The sequence below is a fragment of the Panicum virgatum genome, chromosome 3N (assembly GCF_016808335.1).
Source record: "Panicum virgatum strain AP13 chromosome 3N, P.virgatum_v5, whole genome shotgun sequence".
Lineage (NCBI taxonomy): Eukaryota > Viridiplantae > Streptophyta > Magnoliopsida > Poales > Poaceae > Panicum > Panicum virgatum.
In genome coordinates this window covers 24,804,913-24,817,696 of record NC_053147.1, presented here as the reverse complement: position 1 = coordinate 24,817,696, position 12,784 = coordinate 24,804,913, and the positions used below count along the sequence as shown (strand labels likewise).

Sequence of the window (12,784 nt, the reverse complement as noted above, 5' to 3'; positions counted from 1 at the left end):
AAGAAATCAAAAGAAAAGATAGATTTTCAATGCAAATCGAAAAACAGAAATGAAACTCCAACCCTAGCTAACCCTAACCCTAACCGAATGGAAGGGGAATAGAACAAAGCAAAGAGGCGGCGGGACGTACCTGCACGCTCCACCGCCTCCGTGCGGGAAAGAACGAGCAGACGCCGCGCACACCACCCGATTCCCCTCTGAGCGCGCGCGCGCACAGGCCCCAAAGGGCACCACCGAGGTGCCGCTCGACGGCGCCGCGCGCGGCTCTGGCCGCACGCGGGCACCGGCGAGGGGCGCCACAGTGGCGCCGCCGGCCATCTTCCTACGCCACCTCCTTGCGGGGTTTGAGAGAGAATAGAAAGGGGAGGGCCGCGGCCACGTGCGGGCGGCGCCGCTCCTCCCCGGCGCTGGCGAAAGGGGGGGAGGGCCACGGCGGCGTGGCGCCCCTCCGGCCGCCAGTGGCCGCCGCCAGCTCGGGCTCAAGCTGAGAGAGGCGCAAGAGAGAGAAAGGAAAGAGAGAAATGATATTAGGGTTTGGGGGAGGAGTGGCCGCTGGGTGTTTTGCCATGGCGAGATCCACGGAGGGCCGTTGGATTTGATCCGACAGCCAGGGGCTGCTCGAGCTGCTGCTGGGCTGACCGGCGGTGCTGGGCCGGCTGGGCCGCGCTAGCGCGAGTGTGGGCCGCATGCGGAAGCGCAGCGCGCGCATGGGCGGTAGGCCGATTTCGCTGATTCGGGCCGTGCGCGTGCAGGTGCTGGGCCGCCAAGCCGCGCCTTAGACTGGGCTGCCTGTTTGCACAGTAAAGCTTAAGAATTAGTCATTCTTTTTCAGAAGCCTGTTTCAATGATAGTTTGATGATTTTGATTATGTTTTGATCTCCTTTCAATTTTGCACCAACGTGTAAATTGTTTAGGAGAATAAAAGAATAAAATAATGTTTCTTGACATAGAATATTCATGTTTCCACTGCAAAGTATAAGTCTAATCCTCTATTTAAATTCGAACCAACGAAAAAATTTAAATAGAGGAATAGAAAGATATTTGGTTTAAAGTTAATTATGGTATTGCTATTTTCAGACCAACGTTGATGATAACAATATTATAATTTCATTGTGATTTTAAGTTCAATGTTAATTCTCTGACATTTTTGCATCATAGTGATCATTTTTTCAGAGAATAGAAAAAGACAAAGAAAAGCTTATGAAAGGAAGAAAAGTTCTCCGCTGTAATAAAGAAAGATAAACTCAGATGAGTTTTTCCCTGTGGGAAAAAGGAGTCTGTAATTTTAAAGTTAAGAAAAGCTTTCGCTGTTGAAAGTCAAAGAAAAGTTGTTTTGGCACCATTTTACCATTGTAAGTGTCAAGTTGAGCATTAGTTTGCTCTTAAAAGAAACGAAATTTAAAGTTCATTATGATGTTGTCATTTTCTGACCAAAGTTGATGATGGCAATATTATAATTTTTTTTATTCTTGACATGTGTTCTATTTCTGCTCAACGGTGATGTAGAATTGGAAGTAAAGGAAAGTTGTATATTTTAATTTTGACCAACGTTAAATTAAGACATACAATTCTTCCCAAGAAGAGAGAAATTAACAAATAAAAGATGATTCCGATCATCATTACAGATAAAGTTTTAAGGTTACTCAGCTGTATAGTTGAGGTTAAGAAAGAAGAGCGCTTGTTCCATTCTGATTTTTAGTTGATATGGAAAAGAGATGCAACTTATTCGGAAGTTTTTTTTGGTTTTTCTCTCACTAAAGTTTTTGTAATATAGAGATTTGTTAAATTTTCTGATTAAATTGGAACCAACGGGAAGATATAATCAGAAAATAAAGTATATATGCATGTTTTAGTCATTGTGACCAAAGTTTCTTCGTCCTTCAACAACAGTAAAGATAATGGTTGAAATGAGTTTGACGCATGTTCAATTTGACCAACGTTGAATTAAACATATGTTACCAATGCATTTAAAGTTTATTACCGCAAGTCGGAAAAGTTTTGGCACTTGTGCCATTCATATCCTGCATGACAAGGAAAGTTTTTGTGATGACTCACGTGCGACATGAGTATCACATAAAAGTGAAGAAATCTAGGGGAGCTTTTAAAGTTATCCCAACAATTCTCATGCACTACTATAGTGGCATGTTGGATAGTGACTTGAAAAGAATCGAAGGACAAAAAGAAAGTTGTATGCGAACCAAGATTGCAAGCATGACTTGCAAAAGTATAGCAAAATAAAGAACTTGATGAGTTCTTGAAAGTGCAACAAATCAAGAATTCTGAGGAGCTCTTGAAAAGGAACGAGGAAATGGTACTCCCATTATTTTGTATGACTTGGTCATATGAATAAAGTTCTAGTCATGAAATGCTCCTCGTTCACAAGTGTTAAAAATAGTTTCGAAATTATGGTAGCAAAGTTTGTGCCATATTTCGAGGGGGAGAAAGATTAGAAAGACAAGAAAGATTAAAATTTAGAGAGAATTTCCCCGCAAAGTTAAATGTGATGCATTCTTAAAAGCAAAGATGATCTATTAAAGTGAATATGACCGACCGAAGTACAACGGTCATAATGTTGATATCCCAACCATAAAAATAAGCAAGATTCTTAGAGTTTTTCAGCTCTAAATAGGAAGAAAAGAAAGTTGAGCCTCAAAACACCCAAAAAAAAGGTGGTGCTTAAAGCAAGGTGGTACTTAAAGCACCCTTTGAGGCTTGTAAAGAACAAACCCAAATAAAAGTTTGAAGATATTCCATTTTTGTAATAGATGGGATAATCTGGGGGAGTAAAGTATGTCGAGAACTAAAGCTTGAAGAGAAGTGGGACTGTATGTTCACTCCTATGATTCAAGCACTGAAATTGTCTCAACATATGTTTTCACGTTGTATGAATGTCATAAATTGAGTTGTCTCATTCATCGACGTGGGGAGAAGCCATGGAAGATATAATGAGACCTAAAAGTTTCAAATTTATTTTGGAACATAGAATAAGTTCCTAATGGAGTCAAGACAGTAGGCTATAATGGGTCTACAAGATTGAAACGTGACTCCGGAGGGAACATGGAAAGTTGCTAAGCGCGACTTGTGGCAAACGTTTTTATGCAAATAATGAGACATTTTATGCAGTCTCATGAAAGGATTCTTTTAGAATCATAATGACATTGGTGCATACTAATTTTAGGATCGTATTAGATGGATGTTGGAACAATATCTCCTAACAGAGATTTGTGCAAGAAAGTATATACATGACATAACCAAATGTTTTTGTTGTGGAAAGAAAAGAACATTGGAATACCACCTGATGAAATCAGATCTCAGAACAGTGGCCTCTAAAGTTTTGTGAGAATAAAATTTTTTGAGTTTTAAGTAAAGGTCAAGATGACAAATTGTAAATATGCAAAGTTTAAAGATGGGAAATTCTTTTTCCCGCAAAGTTCAAAGAAGGTTATTATGACCTCTAGTTTTGATAAGAATAATCTCGGTGAAGAGCCATTCACTCCACAAAGTTCAAACAAGGTTATTATGACCTCTAGTTTTGATAAGAATAATCTCGGTGAAGAGCCATTCACTCTAGGAAAGGAAATTCACCGGGATAAAAGATAAAGGGGTATCAGGACTATCGCAGAAAACATACTTAGAAAAGAGTTCTAAAGATATATAGTATGCATGCGAGTAAGCCTACGCCTGTCCTATTGTCAAGGGTAATAGTTTTGGAATTTTCAGAATTCCAGGAACCGTTATATGATTGATCAAAAGAAAAAGTTTCCATGTGCTTCAGCTGTTGGAAGCAAAATTAGTGCTCAAAAGAATTTACCCTGACATAGTGCAAGTATCCGGGACATTTTGGCAGAAGTCCAGTCCAGCAATAGATCACTGGAATGGAGTTATAGAATGTTTTTGCAATTTTGCAAAATATTGTCAGCCCCATGCTAAGTAAGAAAGGAACATGTACTCTCAAAAGGATGTGAGTAAAAGGAATTAAGTTTTGGCGAGATATTTAGTGAAGTCCACAGTAGTAGCTAACAATCGCACTTGGAGTTTTATTGTGGAAAAGCTCCAAAGCAAAATAGTTGTGATTCATGGGTTGTGTACCCAAAGTTTGGCATTATATGAGGCTACAGGACAGCCAAAATGGTTAAGGAAACCATTACCCGGAATTGATAATGGTAGACAACAGCAATATATCATTCGAATGTTTTCACTCCTATGGCAACATGTCAAGTGTGCTGCCAAACACATTGACAATGGGTTATATGTTGCAAAGGAGAAAATCCAGAATCATATGAAATCATGGAGCACCAAAGTATCGAGCAAGTGCTTGCGGATCCGCTTACCAAAAGGCCTACCGCCCAAATCGACATGGGTTTTACGGGAAGCCTACGATTTCTGGATTACTAAAGGGCCCAAAGAAAGGTTAAGGTCTTGTTTCAATACAGAAAGGTACATTGTGGCTGTTAAGTCTGACGATAACTAATAACTGTCATGATGAGACACGCTCTACGTACTGATCTGCAATGAGATGAGGCCAATAGCAAAGTAACTAAAGAGAAAGTAAAGAGTTAAGTTAAGTTCAAATTGAGAAATTTTAAAGTACAAAGGTGAGATCAAGGGGGAGAATGTTAGTATTGATCTCCACCAGTTGGCCCAACGGAGAATTGGGCCCTTGACTCGCGTACTGATCGGGGACGCCCAGCCCAATAGATGGCTGGTGGGCCCCGTCGCGCAGTGCCATATATAGAGGAGGTGCGGACTGCGGCACTGGTCACGAGGTTCGCTGCAGCCACAGTGTCCCACCGTCCAAAACCCTAACCTGATCTAGAGAGGAGGGCTGTCAGCGACGGGAAGCACCACTGTGCCGCGCCATCGTCTCCACCGGCTTGCCGTCGACTACATGGTCACCTCTACACTGCCGCGATGTACCTCTGCAGCCTCGCCATCGCCACCGCGACTCTCTACACCGCGCGTCGCTGCCGTAGAGCAGACCTTCACCAACGAATCAGTGATGGGCGACTCGAATTCCTCAAGAACCAGTGAGTCTCCCCTCTGATCTACCACTAGATGATCCAAAAAGTTATAACATGCTCAACTAATGCAGCGATCAATCACCCCGACGGGCAACAGGCCAACAGAAGTGGCCGAGACTCCATCAATACGGGGAGCAGTACAAGAAGGCAACTTATCACTAATGCAACGCAGAAATCATATCATATATAATAAGAAATAGAGGTTTAGAACTGGTTTGAGCCACGCAGAAATCATTTATAATTAGTGTCGTGGGGTGTTCTCAGAAGCACCTGATTTTGCAGAAAGTTTGGTGCGGCTTTGGTGTGGTTTTGAAACCATTAGCAGTTTGAGGGCCGTCCCTAGCAACCTCGAACCGTAAAGTGGTAGCAACCCACACAGAACGTCCGCCAGGAAGAAGCCAAGAAGGTACAGTTACAGTACGTTTTGCAAGATCAGGAAGAAGAACACGCGGCAAAACATGAAGCCCGAGCGTGTTCGGCCTCAACGAAGGCTTGAATGGCATGATGATGTTGGAGAACCATTGTGGAGAACGAAGCCAACCGGCCGCGTGGCATGCTACGAAACTCAGGAAGCAGCATGCACACGTCAAGGACACGCACACTGAACTTTGCACGTTAGAAACCGTTCTTCCAAAGTTCAAGCTTTTAGGTCACATAAATTTCTAAGTACTGAATTTTAATGGTGTATGTAATTGTTCAGCTCAGTCTATTTTAAATAACCTAGCTAGCCTCACTCTGTTCAAAGCTATCAGGCTTCTTAAAAACATCCAGCACCTGGGCACGTGCCTCCTTACACTTTGCAGATCACACAGAATGAACCGTGTGAATGACTGTCTTTTACTATGATAATAACACTGAATTTTCAGGGAACAAACTTATAAAGAGTAAAGACTGTTGACAAAGAGGTTCCATTGCGTAACGAACAACGTCCGGTCGTCCGCCAAGGGATTTTCTTTCTCTTGAACCTGTAGTATCGGCGTAAGAGTGAAAGTTCCCGCTTCATCAAAACATAAAAAGAAAAACTACAAGAAAAACTACCTTGACGCATTAAACGCCATTAAAATGTTAGGTATCTGAATAAAAACTATATAAAAGCAGTTGAGCTGACCTAACGCCACCTGTATTAGCTTCCGAAGTCTCAACGACTTGAGATTTCAGGTGCCATCAGCCCATCACAAGAAAGAACAAATTCCGAGTAAATGGATCAGCATGGGCTACAGCTCTGAACTGTATACATGGTGCCACGAAGCAATGCTGGTATTCCAGTTTACACATTCAAATGATCTGGTTGAACCTGAAAAGAGTTTGCTACGAGGAGATAACCTGACAGCCTAGTATGTTCAGATCACAACATAGGCATTTATAGATGGTTGTTTGACTTGGTCTGTATTGTTCCACACACAACAGTGTTCCTACACCACTGCAGCTATTCTCAATTTGTCATAAATGTTAAACAGCCTAACAGGTTAGGTAGACTTAAGAACATTACAAGGGAGCTATGTTAGTGGGAACAATTACATAGTTCCATGGTTAAAATTTGTTTTGTTATCTTCTGAAGTCCAAGCCAATAACATCAAACAGTGCAACTGCAGAAAATGACATTAACAAACTAACATAAACCAGTTAGAAAAGTATGCAATTGCAATGCCAATACATATTACTCTAAAAGAACAAGCTAATAGGCATGCATAAGAATAACAAACTTAAAACCAGGCAGCATCAATATACAAGATTGGAAACAAAAGAACGTGGTCACAAGTCATGATTACTAGAATTACCACATATACTACAATATAGATCCAGAGAGTGAGAGTCACATTAATAACTGGGATATTAGCACCACTTGGCATTTAAGCATAATCTACCAAGGATGGAGGATATCCATCCTCTTATTGTAGTTTCTAATAAGGCAGAATCTCCATGAGTACACATAAATACAGAGCATGTTGGCACTTGTATTGTAGTACTCCGTACTCTATAATTCACGGCACACAACTTCCGCTTCAGAGCATAGCACAAGACATCTATAATCTAGATATATTGTTCTTTGACTTCATTGCTAATAAACATACTGCATATGCATCAGTGTTTCTACTCCTAAGAAACTTCATAAGAACAAACACTAGACAGGAGCTAGGAGCTACTTCATTGGGGAAACAACAATCTTGATATGCCATGTACTCAAAAATATAGAGACAGTTAGGGAACAACTTTCTACGTACAAATTTATTTCAATCAAAAGAGACAAACTCAACAAAAGGAAAAGAGTAATTAATAGTTATGATCTGTTTCGAATTCCAAAATTTGAGCCAACAAATTCAAACGCACAACTGCAAAACAACTAACCAAACATCAAGCTGCTGGGAAATCATGGTGCATCAAGATCAATTATTAGTATAGTATATTAGTATATAAAAAACAAAGCACGAAATTACCATTTATTACCACACCAAGTCATTGATAGTTAATATATATATATAATTAAGAGTGAAGGAACAAAGCCCACAATCACTTGGAAGTACATATACTACAATTGAGAGCCATATCGAGAGATTCACAGGGATCACCGCGATGCTACGCTGCCGGCTCGGTCTCTTGGCTGTCCTTGGGCTGCGTCGTTGCCTGGGGGCGGCTGTCGTAGTCGACGACCTCGGCGTCTGCGATGGAGCAGGAGTGCTGGACGATGGAGCGGCCGATGGAGTTGATCCACTCCTCCTTCTCCTTCTCGGAGTCGGCGATGAAGTACATGGTCTCGGCGGGGGTGGAGAGCTCGAAGGCGAACTGGCGGTTGAGCACGTCCTCGGCGCCCTTGACGGTGAGGCAGGAGGCGACGGGGATGACGCCGCGGGGCACGGAGGCCCGCGTCACGGCGGGGTCCTTGAACCAGAAGAGGCGCCCCTGCTTGAGCACGAACCAACGGCGCCGCCACGTCTTGATGTACTCGCCCTGCTTGTTGAGCCACCCCGCGCGCTCGGCCCCGTGCCAGAACTCGACCCCGCCGGACGCCGCGTCGGGCGCCGACGGGGAGGAGGAGGACCCGCTGACGCTGTCCATCACGGCCCGCCACAAGCTGGCCGCCATCGCCGCCGGGGGGATTTGGGGATCGGGTGCGGGGTTCGCGACGGGGGGCGGCGACTCAAGGTGGGTGCGGGGCCGTGTGGGGGTGTGGGCGCTTGGTGCTGGATTCCGCCGGGGAAGGTTCGGCTCACCGAATCTCGGCTTGTCTCCGTATTTCCTCTCATATAATATTATTTATTCTACCAACTAAATAATATTTATTTGATCAGCCGAACAGCCTTGTAGTATCGGATTGGGACAAGAAGTTAAAACCTGACGGTCTGCAACTACAATTAGACATGCAACTATAATCCCAGCGCTACTCACCTCTTCGCCGACCGTCCGTAGAATCCTAACTGTTCGCCAGTTCAGGCAACCAAAGCAGTTACAATTACATTTATATTATATTTTATAATATCATGAAAAAATTTAAAATCCTTCTCACCAAAATTAAACCCACCTTACTCTTCATAGAGAACCCACTTGTCAGCGCGAGAGGTTTGAGACGAGATGTGGAGACCCATGGTTTTGAAGTTTCTAAAATATTTCTGTCGAAATGTTAATAATTTTTACACCAAACACTTTTATTTACCCATCTTTATACCCACTTATTATTTTTGTTGTGTAGCCTTAGCAGACATATTATTTTTTTCTAAAAATTTCTCTATTTACTTTCTTTATTCACTTAGAATTGATAATTACTTTTCTTGTGTAATTTTAGCATGTATATTACTTTTCTTGCAAGTCGATGCCCAGGGTCTGCACATCGATGAGAAGTTGAGTACGTCCAGCACATCAATATGACCGATGATGATGCTACTTTGATCCATAGGTAAGTCGCACTATCGGATAGTGGGGCTTGTAGTCGACTTAGGAGAAGACATGGTGAGTCGGAAAAACTAATCTATACTATAAAGTATGAAAGAATTGAAACCATTTCTCATCAAGATTAGACCCACTTTACTCCTCACAAAGGCTCCACTTGTCAGCGCGAGAAGTTTGACAGGAGATGTGAAGACCCATAGTTTTGACGTTTCTAAAATGTTTCTGCCAAAATATTAATATTTTTTACACCAAGCACTTTTATTTACCCACCTTTGTACCCACTTATTACTTTTTTTTAACCTTAGCATGCCTGTTATGTTTTCCTAAAATTTTTCTATTTATTTTCCTTATTTACTTTGAATTGATTAATTATTTTCCTTGTGTAACCTTAGCATGTATATTACTTTTTTCCTAAAATTTCTCTATTAACTTTCCTTATTCACTTAGAATTGATTAATTATTTTTTTAACCTTAGCATGCATATTACTTTCCTTGCAGATCGATGCCCAGGACCTGCACATTGATGAAAAGTTGAGTACGTCCAGCACATCAATATGACCGATGATGATGCTGCTTGGATCCACAAGTAAATCACACCATTGTACAGTGGGGTTTGTAGTCGACTTAGAAGAAGACATGGTGAGTCGGAAAATCTAATAACTTTCTGAAGAGAGAAGAATGGCAGGGATGTGGAATTTTTCTTGCATCTCTGTAAATATACACATAACTTTACACCGTAGGGATGTAATCACATAATGCATTCCTATAGAAGAAGATCATATAAATCACTACATATCGAATCAAATTATGTAGCTTTCCATTAAAAATATTTACATTATGGATACTATTATAGATAGAAATCAATAGTATATTCTCTCATCAAAGGAAATTAACATTGTATGATTATATATGTGGCATGGATGTAAAATAAAAATACATGTCTCGTGGGATAAACTATCAGCCTTGCTTTTTGTTGCACCCAAATCTAATTTGTTCAAAAATTGCTGCTCCTATTATGAAATTATTCCTAAATTGTTCCTAAATTGCCGCACCCAAATCTCTGATAAAAAATACATGACCTTGGGGTCCTCCTTGCCGTCTCCGAAGTAGACGCCCGCCGCGCAACGCCTCCTGCTCCGCGTCCTCAAACACGCGGATGGCCCCGCTCCGGAAAAGAGCGTCATGGCCTCCCTCCTCTGCTCGCGACCGTGGGAGGCGCGCGTGGCGTGGAGGCCATGGTGCCGATGAAAGCGCCGCAATTATTTCAGGGCCCATCGCCGAAGTCGTGGCCGTCGTGGAGGTGGCAAGGGTAGCCGCCCTAGGCCGGCTGCTGGGCTGCGGCGGCGCGACGCGTCTCCATCGACGCCACCGTAGAAGCAGCATCAAGACCCCGACTTGTAGTCCAGACTCGGCGACGACGAGAGCAGCGAGACCAGCACGCTGGCCCACAAATCCAAAGTTTTTTCATTGAAATTTCTTCTTCTTTTACTGATTCATTTTGATTATTGTTCTGATTTTTATCTTGTTCTTTCTTTTGTTGTCCGTAGTTTGTTCTGATGACTCGCCAGGGTTTATCCAATTGCATAATCCATCGAGGACAGTGAACACAGCTAGTGGCGGCGCTCGATTTCGGTCCAGGTTTGTTGGTTCCCAATCTTTTTTTCCATTTGATTCATCGCTCGATTTGGATCTTTATAAATATAAAATTTTTATTAGGGTTTAATTTTTTAAAATGCGTGTCTGTAGTGCATCTCCCCTAGTCTCATTAAAAAAACAGCTAGGATTAAAACAGAACCAACATGAGGATCATGGGCTCATGGCCAGAAAAATGGGTCACACTTTGGCACAAATTGTGCACACAAAATGTGAGGAATACTATATGTTGGGCTGTGGCCCATCATCCGCTCTGCAAGAACAAAATCAGTTAGAATCTCTGTGATGTTAAACCGGTAGTAGGTCCTAGTCCTACAACTCCACCGGAGCTGAACTGCCTCGTTCCTTCGTAACACCATGGATCAAGAATTCAACATCGATTAACTAAGAGAAAATTGAGGAGCGAGCACACTGTAGATGTCATTCTTGCACGGTTGCACCAGGTGCCATGTTAGCATGAACCGAACAGCCTACAACACCCATGTGCAACAAACAACCCAACACACAGAAAAAAGCCGCACCAACCGATGCATCAAATCCACGCGACAAACGCAGAGTCCAGGACGGTATCCCTACCCCCCTAGTCAGTGAACTCACAAGCTGCTCCACTATTTGCATTTTGCAGTCACTCTAGAACGGTTTAATTTTGTGCACAGCAAGGTGTCCCGGCCTGAAAACCAGTAAAATCCAGAGGCTCGTTTCGCACCGAAGAGAGGTCCCTCCCCGCTTCCGGACGCCGCCGTCGGCACGGCAAGCAAGCCTTTGGCGACGACGGCTCGCTGGCCTAGTGGTGCGGCGGCGCCGGCGCCGGCGACCCGGGGTGCGGCTTGGGCGGGCACTGGTAGCACCTGGCGAAGAGGCCGAACGTGTCGATCTGCTTGATGAAGTTGGTGACGCTGGCCCAGCCGCCGAGCCCGAATCCGACCACCAGCACCCACGCCACCACGAACGCGTTCACCACGAACATCCCCGACCAGCTCGGCATGAACGACGGCGGCTTCTCGGCGGCGTTCTGCAGAACAAACAAAAAAGCACCCAGGAGAGTAAATTAGCGTCCCGTCCGGCGAAGACAACGCCGGCCAACGGCAGCGATACGGCGCTAACGCTACTGTAGGACGGGGTTTCTTTCGGGTGTGCGCGCCCGCGCTGCGCTGACGCGGTTGCTCGCTCCTTTCGGCGCGCTGGGATAAGGTGCGCCGCCGCCGCGAGGCCTAGGAACGCGGGGACAGCCACGCCACACCCGTGCACGCACCCGGCCGTCGCCGGTGGGTTCCGGTGGCGATCCGGGCCGGTCGATCGGGCGGGCGCACCCGACCGACCGTCGCCGTCCGGTGCGCGAGGCATGTGCCTGTCGAGCTCAGGCGACGGGCGTCAGCGCCGCCCCTGTGCGTGCGGAGCTAGCGAGACAGGTCGGTCTCCCTCTTTTCTTCTAGTAGCAGCATGGCGCGCAAGCCGCAGCATCGGCTATCATGTCTCGACAGGACTAGCTCGCTAGCATCAGGCCGGCCGGGGACCAGCTGACCAGCGCGTGTGAACGAACGGAACGGAACGGAGCCGAGCCGGATCACCGGCGCTCACCAGTCTGGCGGACGCCGAGCGGTACGTGAGCATGTGGGCGAGCGCGGGGATGACGTAGACGGTGAAGCTGACGAGGAGCGCGCCGACGGCGGAGTTGATGGGCCCGAAGAAGGGGAAGATGATGGCGAGGAACCAGATGGGCACGACGACGGGGAGCCGCGCCAGCGCGCGCTTGAGGACGCTCCTGGTGTCGTGCATCCCGACCGCCTTCTCCCACACGAAGTAGAGCGGGGTGCACGCGAACCCGAACGTGATGAACTGGTGGACCAGCATCAGGATCACCGCCGCGTCGCGCCACCCGGTCCGCGGCAGCAGCGAGAAGGCGTTCGAGTGCGTCAGCAGCTGGTCGCCGAACGCCCAGTACATGGCCACCGCCGACGGGAGCGTCAGCGTGAACACGTACAGCGTCGCCAGCAGGTAGATGTACTTGAACTTGCGCGGCTTCCACATCGCGTGCATGATCTCGCTGCGCCAAGGAAAAGAAAAACACACACACACACAAAAGAAAAGAGAATTTCTTACATGCATGAACATGAATGAATCAGTAATAATTCAGTATCAGAAAGCAAAACATGCTCACTTTCTGAAAGAGACAGCATGTACTTGATTCAAAGATATCAGAAAAATGATCTGGTAACACGTAAAGTGAG

At 45.0% G+C, this 12,784-nt stretch overlaps 2 protein-coding genes across 2 annotated transcripts in view; both read right to left on the bottom strand.

Annotated features, from left to right (window-relative positions):
* Positions 1 to 7,431: 7,431 nt before the first annotated feature.
* LOC120665316 (pleckstrin homology domain-containing protein 1-like) lies at positions 7,432 to 8,207 on the bottom strand. Its single transcript, XM_039944848.1, has one exon. The coding sequence runs from the start codon at positions 8,100 to 8,102 to the stop codon at positions 7,596 to 7,598; it is 507 nt and encodes a 168-aa protein (XP_039800782.1). The 5' UTR covers positions 8,103 to 8,207; the 3' UTR covers positions 7,432 to 7,595.
* Positions 8,208 to 10,956: 2,749 nt separating this feature from the next.
* LOC120665315 (auxin transporter-like protein 2) overlaps positions 10,957 to 12,784 on the bottom strand; it is a 5,937-nt gene continuing 4,109 nt past the window's right edge. Inside the window, exons 6-7 of the mRNA XM_039944847.1 lie at positions 12,135 to 12,600; positions 10,957 to 11,568 (exon numbers count right to left, since the gene is read on the bottom strand). Of these exons, the coding sequence (XP_039800781.1) occupies positions 11,341 to 11,568; positions 12,135 to 12,600 (694 nt within the window). The 3' untranslated portion in view covers positions 10,957 to 11,340. The remainder of the gene's footprint in view (positions 11,569 to 12,134; positions 12,601 to 12,784) is intronic.